Here is a 23,875-nt window from a genome sequence, read left to right on the forward strand (position 1 = left end):
CAGGGATACCATAGAAACTGCCTAGCAACACCCTAGCAGCCATTTGAGATACCATCAAAACCACCTAGCAACACCCTATCAGCCACTTGTAATACCATAGCAACTGTCTAGCAATATCATAGCAGCCACTAGGAATACCATAGTAACTGCCTGGCAATGTTCGAGCAGCCACTTGGAATACCATAGCAACTGCCTAGCAACATCGCAGCAAGCTTAAGCTGCACAAGCACTTTGTGTTTTCTTTAGGAAACACACTTTTCTAATTATTATTTAACCTTCTTAGTGTAATAGTAACTTTTTCAAAGCTGTGAAGTTGCACAGCACAAACAAATCTTTTAACTTTGATATGATAGTGTCCATAGAGGAAAGAGAATTATTGAATATTTATCATATACATTTAAAAATAGCTAAACAGTTTTTCTCCTTGCTTAATATACATGCTTTTGATACTTCATATGCATCATTTCTTTCCTGCATGTATTTTATTAAAATATGTTTGCTGCGCAGCAGGGGTCCATAAGAATCTACATAACTTTCATATTTAGGTGATGGGTTAGGACAGACTGCTATTCAAATAGGTGTTATAACATAAACATTTAGGTTATTGTTAGAAGCTAGTGAGGGTAGATACTTGCCTTAGGAGTATCAACTTGTACATGGGCATGTATTTTTCATATGTGGGATAAATTGTAGTGTAAATTGAGCTTATTTTCTATAAAGTAATGTCCAGGTCTGGTTTTTTGACCAAGTGGACTAAGAAATTCACTGCTTTGAGGCCTGTACACTGAATGTTGTGCATCAGACTGCCAGTTAGTTGCGGTTGTGTTGTCATGTACACAGTGCTTGGGGTTTGGTCGCTTCTGATTGGTCTAAGAGGTCTAAAGGCAGTTCACCATTTTTTATATAAGCACAGTTCATCTTTCAGACCAAGGGGAGCTTTTTTCTTCAGCCCATAAGTTCCTAGTTAAACTTCAGACATCTTCATATCTAGGGTATATCATGTCACATGGCCCAAAGCCACTCAGAGACTCAACACAATCCACCACAAATAAATAGGCCTTGAATACATACATAAATGTGCATAAATGACAAAATAAAATGGAATAAATGAGGACATGTTATTTTCTCAGGCCCCTCATCTTATACTCCTGCTACAGAGCAGTATTCTTTAAGTACAGTTGAGTCCAAAAACATCTACGTTAAAGACATGCAAACTCAGTATCTACACTTTTCCCATTGCGATGAATTTCATTTGGCAGGTCAGTTAGGGCATATGCTCTGTTTACATTAGAGGTCATTTTAAAGCACAGTCGATTAGAGAGATACATTTCAGCTTTAATGCACTATATCAGATTTCCAGTGGGTCTGAAGTTAACGTATATGAAACTGACTGCCTTTGAGTGTTCTCAGGTCAGATGTAACAAAAGTTGTACTGTTTTGCTATGATAATCAGCTCTGGGTATGCAGGAAAAAAGGTGAGGCTTTTAGTTCAAAGAACATCCTCCCAACTGTGAAGCTTGGGGTGGCAGCATCAAGCTGTGTTTCTTTTTTCTTTTTTTTGCTGGAATACGAACTTGTGCACTTTAAAACGCAGATGGTATCATGAGGAAGGAGGACTGTCCACAAATACTGAAGCAACACCTCAAGATGGAAAGTTAAAGAAAGTTAAAAAGTGGTTACAACTAGGCCTTCCAGCAGCACAGTGGCTCTAAGCATTCCTCCAAAGATGTGACAATATAGCTGAAAGACAACAGAGCGAAAATACTGGAGAGGCCATCACAAAGCCCTGACCTAAATCCCATAGAAAATTTGCGAACTGAACTGAGTGAAAGGAGGAATGGGCAAAAAATTTGGTAAATTATTGAGAGGTGCTTGTGGAAGGCAACCCCAAGCATTAGATTTGAATTAAAAAATTAATAGGCAATGCCACCAAATTCTAACAAAGTATGAAAACCGAAACAAATAGCTTTATGTTAAACATTTTATAAAGAGGGCAACAAAAGGTTTAAAGAAGAATTCGCCTGATATCTTAAAATTTTCTACAAAAAACAAGATCATTAAGAGCAGAGGTCACTAATAGGCAGACTGTGATGCGAATCCAAACCTGAATCTAAAACTGATAAACTATGGGGAATTATTTCATTTTGATGGGGTGATACTATTTTAATCAGTGTAGCTTTTCTAGACTTTACATTAGCTTTAGCGGCCAGGGAAACTCCCAGACCAATCACATGCATTGTAAATATCACACGTGAGGCTACTCAGCCAATCAGATCTGTGCATTACGATGAGCACTAGAATGAGTGACACACACAGGGGAAGGACGGGCCGAGAAACAGCAGTCAGAGAAGAAAGTGAGCCAGATTTTCATGTGTGCTCTAAGAAGAGAAAACTGACAATAATTATTGTTGAAATGTGACTGAACTGTATTTAATTTGATATTCAGTTGTTGACTGTATACAATGTTGATATACCTACTAGGCTGCTTTAGTAAACAGTATATGTGTCATGATTGGCCCCTCCCAGTCCTGTCCATGTGCTTTTGTTTTGGTTTTGTAACTCCAACTGATTGTTTGCACCTGTCCCTCATTATCCCTGTGTATTTAAGCCCTGTGTTTGCCCTTTGTTTTCGCTGGTCGTTGTTTGCTCATCATGTAGTTTGCTTGGTTTGTTGCATTTGGCTGTTTGTCATGTCTGAACCACAATCTATCAGTGTCGGCTTTTTGAACCTGGACTGTCTTGACCATGAACCCGGATTTGCCCTCAATAAGTTAGACCTTATGATTTTCCGGATCTTTGCTTGAGGAAATTTTCTCTAACTGGACCTTACTTATTTTAAATACCCCTGTTTTACAGAAACTTACCAAACCAGAACTGTTCAGTGGTGGTGATAGGATCCAGATGTCTGGAGTGTTTAATCCCTCTAAAAGTTCCCTCACAAAGTTGCTTTTGGCCTAAAACAAACTTATGAAAATCCAGAGTGGTCCATGCAGGTAAAATAGAGAAAATTCTGCCCAGATGTACCATTATTATACTGTTAAACACGTGTAGGAGAGAAGACATGTGTAGGTTTAAGTCATTTTGGATAGTAAATAATTGTGTTATAGACATTATGACCCCCGGTTCCTATCTCACACACACACATTTTCTAAGCCGCTTCACCCTCAGTGTCGTGGGGGGGACGCTGGAGCCCCTCCCAGCAGTCATCGGGCAGAAAGCAGGTTACATCCTGGACAGGTCGCCAGTCCATTGCAGGGCAGACTGACATACACAATCGGTTCCTATCACCACCACTGTAAAGACATCTGAGAGAGCAAGTTTCTCTAGAATGTATAATTTCACATCAGATGACTCAGACTTAGTTTATATCTCTGCGAATGAATTTGAATGATTTGAAAAAATCAGCGGAAGTCATTTTACCGATGTTTAAACGTGGAGAGTTCAAATACTTTTTGGAGCCACTGTATATCTCACAGACTGACTGTGAGAAAACAGCAACCAATTAAATAAAAAAACTAAACATATCAGAGTTCATGTTTATTCCACGTTTTACATAATGATTATGATATAAACAAGTTATTACAATTTCAGAAAAGGTTGTCTAGGTCAAAATCTATAAATTATCTTCAACCGTTAATGCAAATCAACTAGCTGAAAACCACATTTAAAATAAGAGCACTTCTCAATTCAGGGGAAATCCCACCACTTTACTAAAGGTCTGCTTAATCAAATGGTTACATCGCAAACAAGAGCTCCAGAGCGGTTTGACATGAAATGCAAGTGAAATGAAGTGTAGAGAAACTTACCAAGTCTTAATTTTTGTGGTGGTGATCGGCACAAGATGTCTGAAGTGTCTGTCTTAAACTTACTATAAAGAAAGTTATTACACAAAATGGTTATTGAATGTGCTGCCTGACGCGTGAGACATTGTTTTCGAGTAGTTTTGATATGAAGGTTTGGCATTAAAATCTGTTTGAAACCCCTTCATGTTAGAGAAGTACATACAAGGCAAAATAGCAGGCAAATTGTTTTGATGTACCACTAATTCATCAACACTATAGATAAAAACGCCGAAGACGTGTGGATTGACTGGTCATTTTGTGTAGCAGATAAAATGGTTGAGTTTGTGTTGTAGACATGGTTCCTATCACTAATGATGCGTTTCTCTGAAATTTCAGATCAAACCACTATATTTATATATGTGCTCTGACTTAAAATAGTGAGTTATGCAGAAATCCAGAAAAGTGGATTCCCCTGAAAGGGAATTATTTCTCAAGCATTTTGCATGAGAAATATTATATATTTTGCTTTCATATTTCATGAGGTAGTAATATAATTTTATTTGGATTTGGCAACTTGTGTGCAAAAATGACAGAAATATTTGATTAAAAAAAGCAGAAAACAGAGAATCAAAACAATCCAACACAACACGGGATATGTAGGTGCTTTTTAATATCAGGAGGCTGTGCAATAAAAATAACCCCCATTCAGCAGAACATTGTACAGCAACTGTATCACTGCCTTCAAAGTGGTTTCACTGCCCTTCTTTGTTCTGTAGTGCCCATCCTTTACAGGCTATGTAATGAAACTAGATAATACATATCTAAAATTATATAATTATATGAATGTAATTCTTCAAGAAAAAAAACTTACACATTAACAGTAAGAATTAGTAATGTTCCATGTTAAATATGAAGATGTTTTAGCCAACGAAGCACACCTCAAAAGGTGTAAATGCCTTTCAAATATTCCATTCAAATCCAAATGAAATGTTTAAAACTAAATAAATAAACTAAACTAATTAAATAACAGCTTCTAAGAGACAGCATAAACAGCTAGGCCAAGTACATTAACAACAAAGCCACAGTAGCCATGTTTACATGCATCTTAATAATCTGTTAATAATCCGATTAATAGCTCAATCGGAATAGAATACGTCCATGTAAACACCTCAGTCTGAATAGTCTGATTGAGGCCATTCGGAATACAATTTCTATGCGCTTGAACGAGGTGGGTAATCCTGTAAATAATCTGATAAATGGAAGAACAATTTCCACGTAAACGCCTGTACCCAATTATATTCTCTATTGGAACACGGAAGTACATTCTGCGCATTCTGCATTGCGTCATAGTGAAAGTTTATAAAGTTCAACATGGTGGAGCAGAAACTGATCTGCAGAGACAAAGTTTATGCTCTGATCTTTAAACGACGGCGGTGGGACAGATGTCCATCTTATGTGTCTCAGAACATGACGTCTTCCTCTCGGCCTTCTTTAAAAAGGACATGAGAAGGAAGTTTTACTGAGTCTGACATGATTTTAAAGTAATTAAAAACACAAGCACTGCTCACTGCTGCTCATCTCACTCTGACTGGACCTCGCGTGATGTTCGCTGTCAAGCTAACGCCCACACTAAGTGGTTCTCCACGCATTTGTGTCATTTTGGATCGGATTATTTGTAGTGCGCATGTAAAAAATGCCATCAGACTGTTTAATAGGGTGGGCATAAACACTTCTATCTATGTATTCGGAATGTATTCAGTCGGACTGGCAAAAATCTTTGCATGTCTCACAGCCACTGAGAGGTTTATTGAAGTTTTCTGCATGTTAATTATTCAAGCTTCCAACCTATACTGCATAGATTACTTTAGTTCACAATTACAAAACTGTGCATACTTATTGGTTCTGAACAGAAAGTGATGTTTTAAAAGCCAGCTTTGATGTGTGTTGTGGTTAACTCTCTCCATGGTTCAGCAAGTTGCAGCTGTTCTGGCAGACAGCCTGAGGTGTTACCCCAGTGTTTCACAGTGTACTGCTAAGTGGTCTCGTGAATATTTCACACCTTCTCGAAGTCCAGCAGCATAGACAAAAAGTAGAACTGAGCATCAAAACATGGTTAAGCTGAGTGAGCGGGTCATCTTTTTCCCAGCATGTGTGGACAGTCTGTTGCAGCTGCGTCCAGTGGTGCAAGAAGCAGCATTATGGGCGTTCTCCTGTGCAGCTGCTGTGGCCAGCTGGACTTCCTTCAGCTCCCTAAATAATCACAGAATCAAAGTGAGCAGAGGTCCATAGTAAATCAACGTGAATATACTACAGTAACAAAAATAAGGCCTGTCACATTCAAGACATTTTAGCTTATAAACCACATAAAAAATTAACAATTAACAATTGAATAGTCTTTTATTGTTTGTTTATTGCAATAACTGAAGTACATGGTTAAAGTGGTCAGTGTGGTTTACTGAGTATATTTCCCAAATTACATATTATACAATGACAACATATCAAATTTTGAAACTGAGAAATTTCTGTTTTTGTTTTTTTTTTAATTAATGCCTATTTTGAATTTGATGTCAGCAACATGTTTCAGAAAAGTCAGGACAGGAACAAAAGCTAATATTCCAAAAAACTTCTGGTGAAACATCTCACAACTAAATAAATTTAGCAACAGGTCAGTAACTTAAGTAGCTATGAAAAGAGAATCCCAGAGTGTTTTAAAAGTAAAGATGAGGAGGGGTTCACCCCTCTGTAAAAGACTGTGTGGGCAAATTCAACATAAAACATACGCTCCATACACCAACGCCACGTTGCACCACAGACTGTGCAGGAGTTGGCGGATGCTTTAGTCCAGGTCTGGAAGGAGATCCCTCAGGAGACCATCCGCCACCATCAGGAGCATGCCCAGGCATTGTAGGGAGGTCATACAGGCACGTGGAGGCCACACACAATACTGAGCCTCATTTTGACTTGTTTTAAGGACATCACATCAAAGTTGGATCAGCCTGTAGTGTGTTTTTCCACTTTAATTTTGTGTGTGACTCCAAATACAGGCCTCCATTGGTTAATAAATTTGATTTCCATTGATTTTTGTGTGATTTTGTTGTCAGCACGTTCAGCTTTGTACAGAACAAAGTATTCAATGAGAATATTTCATTCATTCAGATCTAGGATGTGTTATTTGAGTGTTCCCTTTATTTTTTTGAGCAGTGTATTTTGAAGTACAACTGCTTTCCTCAAATAAAAAAAAACATGTACAACTGGTTACAAAAACCACAGTAAAAAAAATTGCTCTTTTTTGCTCTCTCATCTACAGTATAAACTGCAGTTCGCTTATACTTTTGTAAATCAGGTTTCCATCAAAATACATTCTTTAACGCTATTAAAGAAAAAACATTGCATAGTTTAGATGAGATACCTCTACCAAAACAGAATTGAGATTTGAAAATTGCACTTTTTCAAATAGCTAATTCAGTCAATTCCATCAATTTGGCAAAAGTTTAAAATTAGCAAACTTTAGAAAAATGAAATATCATACTTAGTATTGTATATTGTGAAAGTTTCTTTATCACTTACTTCAGCAAAAGTGCATTTTTGAATTTCTCCGCTTTCAGCTGCTCCTGCAGTGAGTCTATGCTCAGTTTGGAGGTGAATAATAGAACACGGTGTTTGGTGAGGGCTGATGCCGATGGTCTGCAGGCTGGATCAGGATGTATCATCAGCTACAATAAACAGAAATCAAACAGCCATTTGTTAGTTGTGTGTATACTCACAAATGATAAATGTATAAGTACTGATGCCTAGCGAAGAGAACCTTAAGTCAACAAACCTTCAGCAAATGTTGAAACTCTGGTGAAAGCACTTGAGGTATGTAGGGGAGCTGCCCTCTGCATATAGTGTGCCACACTTCCCCATTTTTCGGCAGTGCTTTGACCCCCGAGGCACTCACCACTGTGAGTGCCAGGGCAAAAATGTCTGCCTTGGGTAGATTCCCATAATCCTGAAAGACCAGCATGTTAGGTACTTCAAATGACAACAATAGGCTACATTAGAAAGGTCAATGACAACAAATAAGAGCCATAAGGTTTGAGCATTTACCTCCTGCAAGATCTCATTTGCTAAAAAGCTGGTGTCACCCTCTTCCACTCTTGGACTGCTTGCATGCGTTACATGACCAAGATCCCCTAAGGGAGAAAAAGATTTAATGTTAGACATAAATAATCGCAATATACTTATTTACAGAGCTCCAACTAATTTACAGGAAGATCAAAACAGCTAGATTGTGGTATACAAAGGCTTCAAGACCTTCTAATACATTTATTTATATAGTGCATTTCATACACAGTTCAAAATGTTACATACTGTATATAAGACAAAGTAAATACAGCTGTGTATGAAGCAATAAAAAATAAATTAGCATAAGATGTAAATGCTTGGTTCTGATTCTAGGCACTGCTAGCGGTTCTCTCAGTTCTCAGTTCTTTTTGTCTTGGTGAGCGTTATGGCTGTTGCATATTTAATAAGACGTTACTATCTAAGGGTTGTTTTAAAGGGTCTATTTTGAGGAGATCAATGCGGCTTCTATAGGAGTGATAATGTCAATTTAGACAAATTCACTTTCTGCACAACTATCATGATATCATGGTCCACATGGTCCATTTCGTTTACAAAGTACCACATGTGAGCTTTACAGTGATTTTTACTGATGGTAATATAATTAAAACATTATACCATATAATTATTGCTAATATTAATTAAAGGGACAATTTCCTACATTTCTGCTGTATCTTTTCTTTTGAGCATGTCAATAGCATCATGGTAATTGGTGGCTACTAGTTAATTTAATATGTCCATAATTCAAGCTCTTAATTCAAACTAATCCTTTAAATGATCATGACATACAGCAGATATTACACTTATTAACATGCTAACAATCTGTAACGACTATCAAGCTGTCACAAACTGAAAAATGGCAACTGCTAAAACCTTCCTGCGATACCAATAATAGAATTTCTATATTTTTTTGTTTCCCTTGAGGAGCTATCTTACAGATATCAGTGTGGCACCATAAAAATTTCTTTTAGTTTCTAACCTCCTGTCCCTCAGACTTCAAAAGGCTGTTACAGTGCCTGTGCGACTGATTTATGTAAATAAGCTCTGTTCTAAGTGGCTGCCCTGCATTAAGCCTCATTCAAACACAGTCGGGCCTGAAGCATTCGTTATAGCTTCAGCAAGAATGTGCAGAGCTAAACTACTGTAGCCTGAATAGGTGGATACATGTAAATGCATTGGTTCTTGTGACAGTGAATTTAAAATGGGCTGTTTTTGTAGCATGCTTTCCATATACGGACTGTATGGACTTGGGAATGCCATGCTTTTGCAACTTTGAAGGTGTTTACATTCTACATTTAGCTATTTCATATCAAAAAAGCATGGAAAATTCAGTTTTCCATGATATGGGCCCTTTAATTATTTATAAAGATAACTACACTGTGTGCACAATTATTAGGCAAGTGAGTATTTTGACCATATTATCATTTTTAGGCATATTTTCTAACTCCAAGCTAGATAAACTGTGGCCTAAGGAGGTCAACACCCTATATCAAGGTGTGCATAATTATTAGGCAGCTTTTTTCTTCAGGCAAAATGGGCCTAAAAAGAGATTGAACTGACTCTGAAAAGTCAAAAATGACCAAAAGTCTCTCGGGGGGAGATATTGAAGATATTGGGGCGTGAGCACAGAACCATCAAACATTTTGTTGCATATAGTCAACAGGGTCACAAGAAATGTGCTGAGAAAAAAAAGACGCAAAATTAACTGCCAAGGATTTGAGAAGAATCAAGCGTGAAGCTACCAGGAACCCATTATCTTCCAGTTCTTCCAGAACTGCAACCTAGCTAGAGAAGTACAAGTAGTACAAGATGTTCAGCGCTCAGAGACGTGGCCAAGGTAAGGAAGGCTGAAACCCGACCACCACTGAACAAGACACATAAGCTGAAGTGTCTAGACTGGTCCAAGAAGAATCTGAAGACAGATTTTTCAAAGGTTTTATGGACCGATGAAATGAGAGTGACTCTTGATGGACCAGATGGATGGGCCCGTGGCTGGATCAGTAACGGGCACAGAGCTCCACTTCGAGTCAGACGCCAGCAAGGTGGAGGTGGGGTACTGGTATGGGCTGGTATTATTAAAGATGAGCTGGTTGGACCTTTTTGTGTTGAAGATGGGCTCAAAATCAACTCCAAAGCCTACTGACAGTTATTAGAAGACACTTTCTTTAAGCAGTGGTCCAGGAAGAATCTGCATCTTTCAAAAAGACAATGATTTTTATGCAGGACATGCTCCATCACATGTCCCCAAGTACTCCTCTGCATGGCTCGCCAGTAAAGGCATTAAATATGAAAAACTTATGACGTGGCCCCCTTCCTCACCTGACCTGAACCCAACTGAGAACTTGTGGGCAATTCTTAAACGGGAGATTTACAGTGAAGGAAAACAGGACACCTCTCTGAACAGGGTCTGGGAGGCTGTGGTGGCTGCTGCACAAAAAGTTGATCGTCAACAGATCAAGAAACTGACAGACTCCATGAATGGAAGGCTTATCACTGTTATTGAAAAGAAGGGTGGCTATATTGATCACAATTTTTTTTTTTATTTCTCAGAAATGTTCATTGGAAAGCTTTGAGTTGTTTGTTTATAATTCTCACTTGAACAGATGAAAATAAAAAAGTGAGTTGGGAAAATGTTTTTCATTTAGCTGCGTAATAATTCTGCGCAATAATAGTTGCCCAATAATTGTGCACATATAGATATTCTCCTAAGAAAGCCAAAACATCGCTTTATTTTTCTTAAACATTCATGTTTGAGGTTTATTAACATTTTGGATTAACTGAGAGCACTGTAGTTGGTCATTAATAAAAATAATCCTCAAAACTAAGACTTGCTTAATAATTCTATATATATATATATATTCTACAGAGACATCACATAATGTCCTGGGTTTATCTGGGTTTGTTTAACTGAAAACCAAAATACTGCCAAACTGGTGCACTGACACTTTTCTTCTAGACAATGTTTCTTCTAGACATCCATTTAATCTACCAGACAGAAGGATGCAGTTCAATTCATGATTTTATTCTTTCCAAGAGGAGTTAAAATATTTGTGTAGTTCTTTTTGTATAGCCTTTCATCAAATGCAGTATTTTATATTGCCCACACTTTTGAATGAAGCAATAAAAAATTAAATTAAATGGCATGTGAAACAGAATGAAAGAATGATCATTTGTTGTGATATTAACATTACTATATATATATATATATAGTAATGTTGACATAGCAACAAATGATCATTCTTTCATTGAACTCCAGCAGGACTGTGGAGTGCGCACACACACACTAGGGGGCAGTGAGCACACTTGCCTGGAGCAGTGAGCAGCCCAATCTGCAGTGCCTGGGGAGCAGTTGGGGGTTAGTTGTCTTGCTCAAGGACACCTCAGTCATGTGCTGTCAGCTCTGGGGATCGAACCAGCAACCAAATGGCCAATGAGCATAGAAGCAAGGAGGTGGTCATAATGTTATGCCTATATAATAGTAAGTTTTGTCTGATGGCCAGTTAAAAAATCTGTTATTTTGTTATTCTGCTGGAATTAAGATCTAATAACATCAGTACACCCAGGTTCCTTAAAAAACAGACAGAAATTCTGTTACGCACCTATTTTGTATATAACGTCTGCATCTGTTCCATCACCATCCACATGTATGTCATGGACCACTGTTCTTCGAGATATAAATATACTACCTGTGAACAGAAAGGACAATACAGTTAGTTATATATCATGATAGTGTTTTATTCTGACAACCACCAGACCAAATCTATAACACTTACTTGGTTTGATATCCATATGAACAAGGGAAGCAGAATGGATGTACTTCAGACCCCGGGAGACTTGCAGAAGCAGATCTTTCAGACGAACTTCAGAGAGAAGTTTTAGCCTTCTCTCGTTCTCTGTGATGAGGTCTGAGAGTGTGCCACCATTACAGAACTCATTCTGTATCAGCATGTGCTCATCCTCTGACCATGCAGAATAATATCTCACCACATGGGGGTGCTGTCCCAACACTGCATGAGCATACACCTCTCGCAAAGCAGCCTGCCTGGTTGAAGAGCCACATTTCAAACCATTAGTTTCTGTTTATCAAAGTTACAGGAATAGTTCAGTCAATAATTTTAATGTTGCTGACAGTGAATGAAACTGCATAGCTACCATTTAGCATCAAATCAATGGTATCATGACAACTACCTTCCTTTCATCATAAGCCATGATAACATGTTTGGTCAAATGATTCCTTTAAAGGTGCAGTGTGTGAGATTTATGGGGATCTACCAGCAGAAATGGAATATAACGTACTATACCAACTGTTGGTATAGTGTAGCAGGTAACTGAGGTTCAATCTCCCACCTGGTGGTTCTGGCTGAACAATTCATGTTGTGAGAAGTTTGAACACCCAAATTTTGACAAATGGAGGATCAGACTTAATACTTAAGACCAAGGAAAAGCAAAGCAAAAACAGGTTCTACTACACGCTTGAAGAGGGAGGGGTGTGGGAGGGGTGTGCTGTTAAATGCCATCTGCAACCTCACTGCTAGGTGTCACTAAATCTTATACAATGCAATAATGATTATGATATACAGCAAGTATTACAGTCAGTAACTCATTAAAAAATTGTGACGACCGTCAAGTTTTTAAATGCTGAAAAATGACATCTGTCAAAAACAAATCTTCCTGCTATGCTAATCATACCATTTTAAGTAATTAAGTATTACTGAAGTCTTACTTACTCTTCCACAGAACCTGCCAAGCGTTTCTTGGAGCGCTTGATGGCGTAGATACACCCGTCAAGTCTTTTCACACACTTAAACACGGTTCCAAACTCTCCAGAGCCAATCTGCTCCAGCTCATGGAATTCAGATGCATAGCGAGACAAGTGACACCCAACAGTAGTCTTTCTCTGCAAACGGTAAAGGAGAGTTTGTTAACATAGTGGGATACAAAAATTTCATGACAATAGAGGGGGGACACCACTGTTTTTTTAATAATTAAATCATTAAGGTGTAAACAATTATTCAAAGTGGTTTGGTGTGAAATGCTCCAGTCTAGAGAAACAAAATGAGTCAGAATTGTTTACAGCGGTGGTGACAGGAACTACACGTTTAAAAAGGAAGGTTCTTCAGGGGTTCTATGGTAATGACAGTAACTCTGTAAACGTCCATGTACACAGGATCCTTTGCATGATGAAAGTGTTGAAGTGGTGGTTCAGACTGACAGAGAATGTGTTGTAGTGTAATGTGTGACCAGAAAGCAGATGCTTGTGGATTGAAAAAACAAGTCAAACTTTACTAGTAGAATACTAGGGATGTATAGCGTAGTCAGGAAACAGGCATGGGTCAGTTCCAGTAAGCACAGCAAAGTAAGAATGGAGACCATAACAGACCACAAGACAAGCAATCGGTCAAAAACATAAATCTAACAAACCAGGCAAAAGTACAAAAGGGCAAATCCAAAAACAGAAGTCAAAGAACAAGATTAAGATCAGGAAAACACTCTGTAGTTTCACAGGGAAAGCAATACCTCGCAACTACTACTTGCTAAATAGCGGTTGGTTGGTGTAGTGGGTAACACCTCTGCCTGCTATGCTGTAGACTGGGGTTCAATCCCCCTGCCTGGGTAACCACCATACACTATACCAATAAGAGTCCTTGGGCAAGACTCCTAACACTACCTTCACCTCCCTGTGTAAAATGATGAGATTGTATGTAGCTCTGGATAAGAACATCAATTACATGCTGTAAGAAAGCCTGGGCTTATATACTAACTTATCTTAGTCATGATACACAGCTAAACATTATTAGTACTCAGGTGAACAGTGAAAGTATGATGAGGACCGTTCTGGAGTCATGTGACTTCGCTGTGAAATCTGGGTATGAGAGTTCGAGTCTGATTGCATGTGTGAGGGAAGTAACTCTGCCTCTTGATTCCCCAGTGGATTCTGAGGAATGCAGTTCTTGTCAGTCTGAGGACTAGCAGAATGCATGACATGTAGGTAGTTCTATATAGAATCTTCTTGAAAAGGGTTCTGTATAGCACCAACAAGAGTTCTCCTATTGTCACAATGCCAAGCATGTCAATAGAACAACCTAATGTCTTCGCTAACACACCCTTACGGAACCACCTTTTAAGAGTGCAGACTCTAGTTTTATAGAGAACCTTTTTGAAAATGTTTCCATATTGTACCAAAAAGGTCTCTTCTATTGCTACATCACATCATTAAAAAAGATTCTATATAGAACCATAAACAACACGTTCTCTATTATCCTAAATAATCATTTCACCATGCAAAAACCATTTAAGCATGAAATGGTTCTCTATGGAAATCATAGTTCTAAATAGAACCGTTCTGTTTACGAAAGAACTCTTGAAGAACTATCATTTACACTCTTGAAAATGATGGTTCTTCAAGGGTTCTTTGACGAGGTACACGGTTCTGCATAGAGTCATAAGCACTCAAAGAACCTTTTGCATTATTAAAGGATTCTTTTCAGATTGATGGAGAATGTGCTGTAGATAGTTCTATGTAGAACCCTCTTGCGAAAGATTCTGTATAGCACCCAAAAGGGTTCTTTTATTATTGCATGGTGAAATGGTTGTTCAGACTGATAGCAAATGTGCTGTAGGTAGTTCTATATAGAATCTTTTTTGAAAAGGGTTCTATATAGCATCAAAAAGGGTTCTCCTATTATTAGTGTCAAGCTTGTGAACAGAAGACAATGTCTTTGCTAACACACCCTTAAAGAACCACGTTTTTTAGGAGTGAACATCCAAAATGTTTAAGCCTCTAAAAGCTACCTTACAGAAATTGTCTACAAGAAGTGATTATGAAAATGCTGCCTGATGTCTCAGACACTGTTTCAATAGTTCTGAGGAAATTTTTAGCCTAAAAACTACTTTATTAAAATACATTCATTGTGGTGAGGTACATGTAAGGCATTATAAATCAAATTGAATAGTAGAATCAACTTTTTTTCAGATTTGCCACTATTTTACCATTATTAACATATAAAAACTCAGAAGATGCTTTACTGGTCATTTTAGAATATTAATAATAGAAATGGTGTATATAATATGTATAAGCTTGTATCTCCATTTCTGACATTTTTCAGCTTTTGACTTAATTTGAGAATGCCTGTTACCCTTTATATTGAGTGTAAATTTCATCATGAATGGATAAAAAGAAAGGACACAAAATGGCTTGAAAAGACACCTGGTTCTATTGACTTACATTAAGAGTAAAGCAGGTTTTTTCCTTCTCCTGTAAAGCTACCATTTTGGAGATACAAGGTTTTCTTCCAACAACAACGATATATGTATGGTATAGACAATGGTTCCTATCATCACCACTGCAATGAAATTTGATGGGTTAAATGGCTTTTCAGTGCGTTGTCGCATCAGACCACTCAGAATGACTTTGTTTGCATTCCAGCAACTGAATTATGCAGAAATGTTTTAAATACAAACAATATTTGTGTGAATCATTTACCTTTAATGGAAGAATGAATTCATCTTCAAATTCTGCTTCACTAGAGTCCTCACTTAAGCTGTAAAGAAAAAAAACACATTTGAACAATCAGGCAGTCAGAGGAGGAACATTGGACCTCAGAGCTCAGAGATCCTGTGACGTGGGTTTTACCCAGTGGTGGACAGTACAGAAGTAAATGTAATCAGTTTCTGTACTTAAGTCGTTCTTTCATGTATCTGTACTGATGTTTTTCCATTTTGGCTGACTTTTTACTTTCCCTCCACTACATTTCAAAGTCTAATATCTTACTTTTTTGTGTGACAATAAAGTTTATCCGTTTGAACATTAAATATCTTGTCTCTGTAGTGTATTCAATTGAATATAGTTTGAAAAGGATTTGCAAATCATTGTATTCTGTTTTTATTTATGTTTTACACAACGTCCCAACTTCATTGGAATTGGGGTTGTAAAATAGTTTGGGCTGGTTTATGTTTATGAACAGAGACCAACAGATCAATATAGTAAAGCAAATCATTTGTGATCCTGAGTTTATAGCCAGTTTTTATTAAACTTAAACTTGTAACTAAGTTGAATTAAGTTAATTAATCTTTTAGTACCTTTACTTGTGATACTTAAGTACATTTGAAGGCAAATACTTTAGTACTTTTACTCAAGTGGAGGTCTAAAGGGAGGAACTTCTACTTTTGCTGGAGTAATATTTTACCTTGGGTGTCTCTGCTTTAACTCAAGTAGATGGTTTGTGTACTTCGTCCATCCATGTGTGTCTGGCTTGTTTCCTTGATTCAGACTACAATAACAGACTCAAGAAACCTTTTCAACAGCCTGTGTAAAACCTCGTCTGTGTTTTCATATAATTAAGCAATGCAATATTGTTGTTTACAGACACAAGCCTGGCCATGTGGCTGCTGGTGCTGTGTGGTATTGATCAAAATTTCAGATCATGTTGAAGGTTGAGTTAAAAAATAAATGAAGTCATGCTCCTAAGAACTATAATATATAAGAACGTCTTACAGTCAGATTACCTAAACCTATTTTCCAAGCAGAAACCATACAGGACTTACTCTTTTACATGTTTGTATGTATTTTGGTCCATTGCAAACAATTTAAAGTGAAGCACACACAGTAATCTGTCATCATCTATCAATAGAACATAACATCTATATTGTTGTGTGAAACCAATAATGGCATATAGACAATATATTGCCCAACACCAAAACTGCACATTTATAGCCATGACACTACACACTTTAAAAAGATGGTTCTTTAAGGGTTCTTTAGCCAAGAGAATGGCTCTATTGGCTCTATTATATGGAACAATTTTATACTTATGATGTTTGTTCCATGGTGAAATGGTTCTAGGCACTGATGGGGAATGCATTTTATATTGTTCTGTATAGGGCTGGGCAATAAAAACAGTATATATTGTTGTGATAGGCGAAATTGATTCGTGATACAATACGCTTTTCTGAATATATTGTAGATATCGTCAGTACTTGTAGTCCCATTTATCTAGATTTAGTGCAACATATTGAATAAAAGTGGAGCACTACTGATTATTCTTTCTCTGGTCCAACTAATCAGATGTCTGAAAAAAGAAATATTGCAACATATCATGTATTGTGAAAATTTCCGGAAGTATTGTGATATTACATTTTTGCCAGCTCTGGTTTTATAAACTTTTTATAGAATCATTTTCAAAAAGATTCTATACAGAACCATAAATAACACGTTCTCTATCAACCTGAATCATCATTTCACCATGCAAAGAAGCATTTAAGCATGAAACAGTACAGAAGTCACAGTTCTAAACAGAACCTTTCTGTTTACGAAAGAACTCTTGAAGAACTATCATTTACACTCTTGAAAATGATGGTTCTTCAAGGGTTCTTTGACAAGGTAAAAACGGTTCTGCATAGAGCCATGAGCACTCAAAGAACCTTTTGCGTGATTAAAGGATTCTTTTCAGACTGATGGAGAATGTGCTGTAGATGGTTCTACATAGAACCTTTTTGAGGAAGATCCTGTATAGCACCCAAAAGGGTTCATTTATTATTGCATGGTGAAATGGTTGTTCAGACTGATACCAAAGTGTTGTAGGTAGTTCTATATGGAATCCTTTTTGAAAAGGGTTCTATGTAGCATCAAAAAGGGTTCTTCTATTGTTACAGTGTCAAGCTTGTCAATAGAAGAACCTAATGTCTTTGCTAACATACTCTTACGGAACCACCTTTTTAGGAGCGTAGACATCCAAAATGTTTAAGTCTCTAAAAGCTTCCTTACAGAAGTGGCAAAGTAAATGGTTCTATACAGAACCATGAACACTCAAACAACCTTTTGCATGATTAATGTGTTCTTTGCATCATGAAAGATTGATGGAAAATGTGCTGTAGATGCTTCTATATAGAACCCTTTTGAAAATAGCAACCAAAATGGTTCTTCTATTGTTCGGATGCCAAGCTTTTAACAACAGAAGAACACTTTTTTGGTGCTACATAGAACCGTTTTCAAAAAGGTTCTACGTAAAACCATCTATAGCTCATTTATGCATACTTTCCATCAATCTGAAGCTGATGCAAAGAACCCATTAATCATGCAAAAGGTTTTCTGAGTGTTCACGGTTCTATATAGAACCATTTACTTTGCCAAAGAACCCTTGAAGAGCCATCATTTTAAGAGTGTGGAGTGTATTTAATAGACTTAAAGACTGTAAAATAAACCACATAAGCCGTTGTCTTACTCATTCCCGTAGACTCTCTTGCAGTTGTTCCTCTTTGAGGTCTCCTTCTGGACGAGCAGTGAGTTGGGGGTGAATGGGTTTATATTGATGAGTGGAGCTTGTCTCCTCTTCAGCTTTGATTTAGGTGGATGAGCTGAAGTGACTGAAGTTTGAAGGCCATCTCTCTCAGACTGGAGTTCAAACACAAGGCGCTAAGGAGAGAAAATAAGATACACACTTAAAAACATGGTTCTTCAAGGACTCTCTGGTAAAGGCAGCAGTTTTATTTAGAACCTTCATCTTCATTTTCCTGACCCACTTGATCCAGCTAGAGTCATAGTTGCAATGGGGAAGACAGAGAAGCCCAGACGACCCTGTATCCCACAATTTCCTCCAGCTTGTTCTTGGAGAACCAGAGCTGCTTCCAGGCCAACATGGAGATGCAATCCTGGGATGACCTTGGTTTCTCATCCCAGTCTGCCATGCTTGGTAAACCTCCAACAGGAGGTGGCCAGAGGGCATCTTAAATCAGATGGCTCCTGTCAATGTGGAGGAATAGCGACTTTGCTTAAATGGAGAAGGTAGGCCATCCATCTCCGGGAGGATAATTGGGACCATGAGTTCTGTATAGAACAATTGGAATGCTTAAAGGGTTCTTTGCATGGTGAAATTGTTCTTCAGATAGATGGAGAATATATTGTATGTGTTTCTATACAGAATCTTTTTGAAAGTGGTTCTATGTCACACCAAAAAGTTCTTCTATTGGTACAGTGTCAAGCTTGTAACAATACACTCTTTAAAAAGAAGGCTCTTCAAGGTTTATTTGCACGGTGAAATTGTCCTTTAGATTGATGGACAATATACTGTAAATGGTTCTATTTAGAACCTTTTGAAAATTATTCTATTCAGCTCAAACAAGGGTTCTTCTGTTGTTACAAGCTTGACATCTACAATAGATGTCACTGACAATAGACAAAAAATGTTTTGGTGCTATACAGAACCACTTCCAAATAGGTTCTATGTAGAACCATATACAACACATTCCCTGTCTATTTGAAGAACAAATCCACCATGCAAAGAATGATTTATGCATGAAATGCTGCACTAAAGAACCCTTAAAAAAACATTTTTAACAGTGTAGAAAAATGCGGTTTAGCGCTTTCTAGAGCCAGTTTAAAAAGGTTCTACACAGAACCATCTATAACGCATTCTCCATTAAACTGAAGAACCATTTCACTATGCAAAAAATAGCACCAAATCGGGTTCTGCTATTGTTATAGTGTCAAGCTTGCAACAAAACAAGAGCCCTTTTTGGTGCAGTATAGAAGCATTTTTAAAAGGTTCGATACAGAATTATGCAGTAGAATGTGTTTTTGTGCTATCTAGAACCATTTTAAAAAAGGTTCTACACAGAACCATGAACAACATTTTCTCTATTCTCTATTAATCTAAATGAACCATTTCACTATGCAAAAATAGCACCAAAACGGGTTCTGCTATTGCTATGACGTTAAGCCTGCAAGAAAAGAAGAACTCTTTTTGGTGCAGTACAGAACCATTTTCTAAAAGGTTCAATACAGAATAACGTAGAAGAATGTGTTCTGGTGCTATCTAGAACCAATTTTAAACAGGTTCTACACTTAACCATGAACAACATTTTCTCAATCAAACTGAAGAACCATTTCACCATGCAAAAACAGCACCAAAATGGGGTTCTGCTGTTTTTATAACATCAAGCTTGCAAGAAAAAAGTACCCTTTTTGGTGCCGTATAGAACCATTTTTTAAAAAGGTTCGATACAGAACCATCTACAACATATCACTGTTGTCTGAAGAAAACCTTGTATCTCCAAAATGGTAACTTTACAGGAGAAGGGAAAAACCTACAACTTTTAATGTAAGTCAATGGAAGCACAATTTTTTCCAAGTCATTTTGTCTCAGTTCTTGTAGTCCATTCATCATGAAATTCACAGACAATGTAAAGGGTAACAGGCTTTTTCAAATTATGTCAAAAACTGAAAAAGATGCAAGGTTTTCTCCCGACAACAGCGATATTCATCATGAATAGGAAAAACCAGTTTGCTGTGCAAAAATAGCACCAAAGCAGGTTCTACTATTGCTATGATGTCACGCTTGCAAGAAAAAGAACGCTTTTTGGTGCAGTATAGAACTATATACACAACATCTTCATCGCTCTGAAGAACCATTACAGCATGCAAAGATCTGTTTAAGAGCACAAATGGTTCTATACAGAACTCATTGTTCTAATAGAACCATTGCCTTTACTAAAGAACCCTGATAATATGTCACATATCTGTTTATGTATGTATGACATTATCATGTAACACAACAACAGAAGATGTATATCGCTGTTCTTGGAATAAAACATTCCATCTCCAAAATGGTAACTTTACAGGAGAAGGTAAAAGCGTACATTACTTTCAATCTAAGTCAATGGAACCAGAGTTTTTTCCAAGTCATTTTTGGCCATTTCTGTTGGTCCATCTTCATGGAATTTAGACACAATGTAAAGACCAAAATGCATTTTCAAATGATGTCAAAAACTTAAAATCGACAAAAAATGGAGATACAAGGTTACGATGTTTATAAAAGAAAATTATGGTCAGATCTATCACTATTTTACCATCAACATTCCATATAAAACTCAGAAGACACATGTAGGTTCACTGGTGGTCCTGGATGGTAAATAAAATGGCTATATTTGCGTTTGTAGATATTGGGACCCCTGGTTCCCATCACCACCACTGTAAACAAACTGCTTCTCTACAACCAATCATTTCACATCAAACCAGTCGGAAAGACTGGTTACATCCCAAACACTAGATTCTAGAGAAAGAAATTTTGGTAAAATTGGTGGGATTCCCCTTTGAATCTACTGACAACGTATTCACTCTCAGGGACATACCATTTAAATAAAAACGGTGCATGGCTTGTTATCATGCAACACAACAGAAGATATAGGCAGATATAAGATGTTTATAACACTGTAATTACCCGGCTAGACGATGACCTTGCAGACTTTTGCGGTCTCATTTCTCTTAAGCTCCTGAGGGGGGTGGGACAGTGCAGTGCAGGAAAGCCTGGTGGTCTCTGGCTGAGAGTGACAGGAGTTCGGCACAGTTTGGTGGGCGTGCGCTCCGTCACACATGGTGTTTTTGGGGAGAGCAGAAACGGTTCCGCTTCTTCTGAGACTCTGCAGCTCTCACAGGGTTCGCGGTTCGGGTCGCTGTAGTCCAGACCTTCTGCTCCCTCCTCTTCATCACTGGAGCCGCAGTCCAACCGCCAGCGAACGCGTCTCATCCTTGTCACGTCTGTGAAACTGAAGCGTCTCTGCTGTGAAGAGCTGAGCTCGTCACCTCCGTTCAGCCAGTCACTGGATAATTATTGGCTGAACGAGCCAATCAGAGCGAGTTCTCTGAATTCGAGACATCGGCGGCAGAGCTTTAATAGGCTGCTCCAGGGGGCGGGACTGTGTGCGTCATCGCTGCGATCCAATAGGATGTTGATTGTCCTTGTAGGCAAAATAAGAAAGTTTTATTCATTTGGTTTTGATTGTATCATTCAGATCCCAACCACTGAATTGGTGGAATTCCGCTATAAACCACTGAATCTACTGACTACTCATTCACCCTCAGAGACATACTGTAAAAAAATGGTGCCGGTCTTGAGCATAAGATAAATTTCATTTTTCTTTCCACCAAGTGTAAATGTAGCACCTCCACCCCTAAACTGCACTGTTTTCTTTGATCAAATCTCAGTTACCTTACACAGAGAGCTAAAATAAAAAGGTAGAGTTAAATATTAATGAACTATAAAATATTAATATTAAAATAATAATTCATAGTTATATACACAATATCCACTAGCATATTGTCATTCTTTGACTTAATCTAATCATAGGGAGCAATTAAACATTCCATTATCACTAATCACATAATTGTATTACTGAATGGTGTGCATTACATGTATTATTAGGTCATACCAGTTTATCATAGAGCTACCTGTTTAAGGTATGAGTGCATGCTTAGTGTCCTGTTTTTACTATCTTTTATACCTCTAAACATTAAAAGTACTACTGAACAATAATGATAATAATAATAATAATATTCATCATCATCAAAAACGTTGCTGTCCTAGGCTTACAGTTTAAAAAAGACAACCAAACCTCAGAACTCTGGGCTTCAGTGCATTGTTTTTTTCACTCCTCTAAAAACCCCTCCACAGTGAAGCTCTGTATAAAAGTCTTACATTTACGGCATTTGGCTGACGCTCTTATCCAGAGTGACTTACAATTTGATCATTTTACACAGGGAGGCCAAGGTGGTGTTAGGAGTCTTGTCCAAGAACCCTTATTGGTATAGTGTAGGGTGCTTGCCCAGGTGGGGGATTGAACCCCCGTCTACAGCGTAGAAGGCAAAGGTGTTAACCACCACACTAACCAACCACCATCTTAAGTACATCCTCGTCACTGTCTCTTTACCTTTTTAGTAGCATGTCTTGACATGTCCGAGACGTGCCTCTTCATGTTCGTACAAAATCGTGTCCAAGTGTTTTTGGACTTTATTTACCAGCATTTTGTTTAAATGCATGGAAAGGGTCATTGCAGGTCATCTGAGAAGATCCATCCGCAAACACTTGGATCCACTTCAGTTCGACTATGCTTACTTCAGTTCAAGCACTTACTACACATTTACAGACAATTAGAAGCTATTCCTGAGTTTCATGATTAGATTTAATTCAGTTCTCAAATCTATACAGACTTTACTGCGGAGGCTGTCTGATCTCGGTGTTAATGGAGGTTCATTTCATGGATGGAGGATTTTCTTTGTCATGACTGGCCCCAAAGAGTCTGTGCATGTCTTTATGAACACACATTCTGGGAATGTCATTACACACTTAAAAAAAAAGAGGGTTCGGGTGTTCTTTATGACAGTCAGTGGTTCTATTTAGAACCATGAGTTCTATATGGAACCATTTTATTACTTTGCATGGTGCAATGGGCCTTTAAATAGATGGAGAATGTGTTGTATATGGTTCCATGCAGCACCAATAAGGTTTCCATTATTGTTGTAACAACAGAACAATGATTTTTGGTTTTTGTGTAGAAAGTATATTAAAATTCAATACACCGATCAGGCATAAAATTAAGAGCACCTCACTGTCCACTCTATCAGACACTCCTACCTTGTCGGTCCACCTTGTAGATGTAAAGTCAGAGACGATAGCTCATCTGCTGTTGCACAGTTGGCTGGATCTTTTTGGTTGGTGGACTGTTCTCAGTCCAGCAGAGACACCGAGGGGTTTCAAACCTCCAGCAGCACTGCTGTGGCGGATCCACTCAGACCAGCACAACACACACTAACACACCACCACCACATCAGTGTTGCTGCAGTGCTGAGAATGACCCACCACCCAAATAGCATCTGCTCTGTGAGGGTCCATGGGGGTCCTGACCACTGAAGAACAGAGTAAAGGGGGCTAACAAAGTATCAGAGAAACAGATGGACTACAGTCTGTACAGTCTGGACAATGAGCATAGAAACAAGGAGGTGCTCATAATATTATGCCTGGTCGGTGTGTATCCACTTGGTATGGCATTCTTAGGCTTGGGGCTTATGATAAAATTTTTCTAAGACTGTGAACACGGCTGGGAAAATCATACATCTATAATAGTCTTTGTGGTTTATGTATTCATTTTTCAACTGGAAGAAACCTCAGCAAACTGAGGGGATTAATAACACTGATTAATGGTACTTCTAATGCTTGTAT

The 23,875-nt window shown here is 38.0% G+C and overlaps 1 protein-coding gene across 1 annotated transcript; it reads right to left on the reverse strand.

The window, feature by feature from the left end:
• Positions 1–4,435: 4,435 nt before the first annotated feature.
• On the reverse strand, positions 4,436–21,444 carry LOC108433008 (wee1-like protein kinase). Its single transcript, XM_017707222.2, has 10 exons — positions 21,101–21,444; positions 18,107–18,297; positions 15,370–15,427; positions 12,614–12,783; positions 11,660–11,928; positions 11,486–11,572; positions 7,872–7,957; positions 7,603–7,773; positions 7,350–7,495; positions 4,436–6,032 (listed from the first exon to the last, which is right to left on the reverse strand). The coding sequence occupies exons 1-10, from the start codon at positions 21,404–21,406 to the stop codon at positions 5,885–5,887; spliced, it is 1,632 nt and encodes a 543-aa protein (XP_017562711.1). The 5' UTR covers positions 21,407–21,444; the 3' UTR covers positions 4,436–5,884.
• Between the last annotated feature and the right edge of the window lie 2,431 nt (positions 21,445–23,875).

Source organism: Pygocentrus nattereri, chromosome 15 (genome assembly GCF_015220715.1).
Source record: "Pygocentrus nattereri isolate fPygNat1 chromosome 15, fPygNat1.pri, whole genome shotgun sequence".
Lineage (NCBI taxonomy): Eukaryota > Metazoa > Chordata > Actinopteri > Characiformes > Serrasalmidae > Pygocentrus > Pygocentrus nattereri.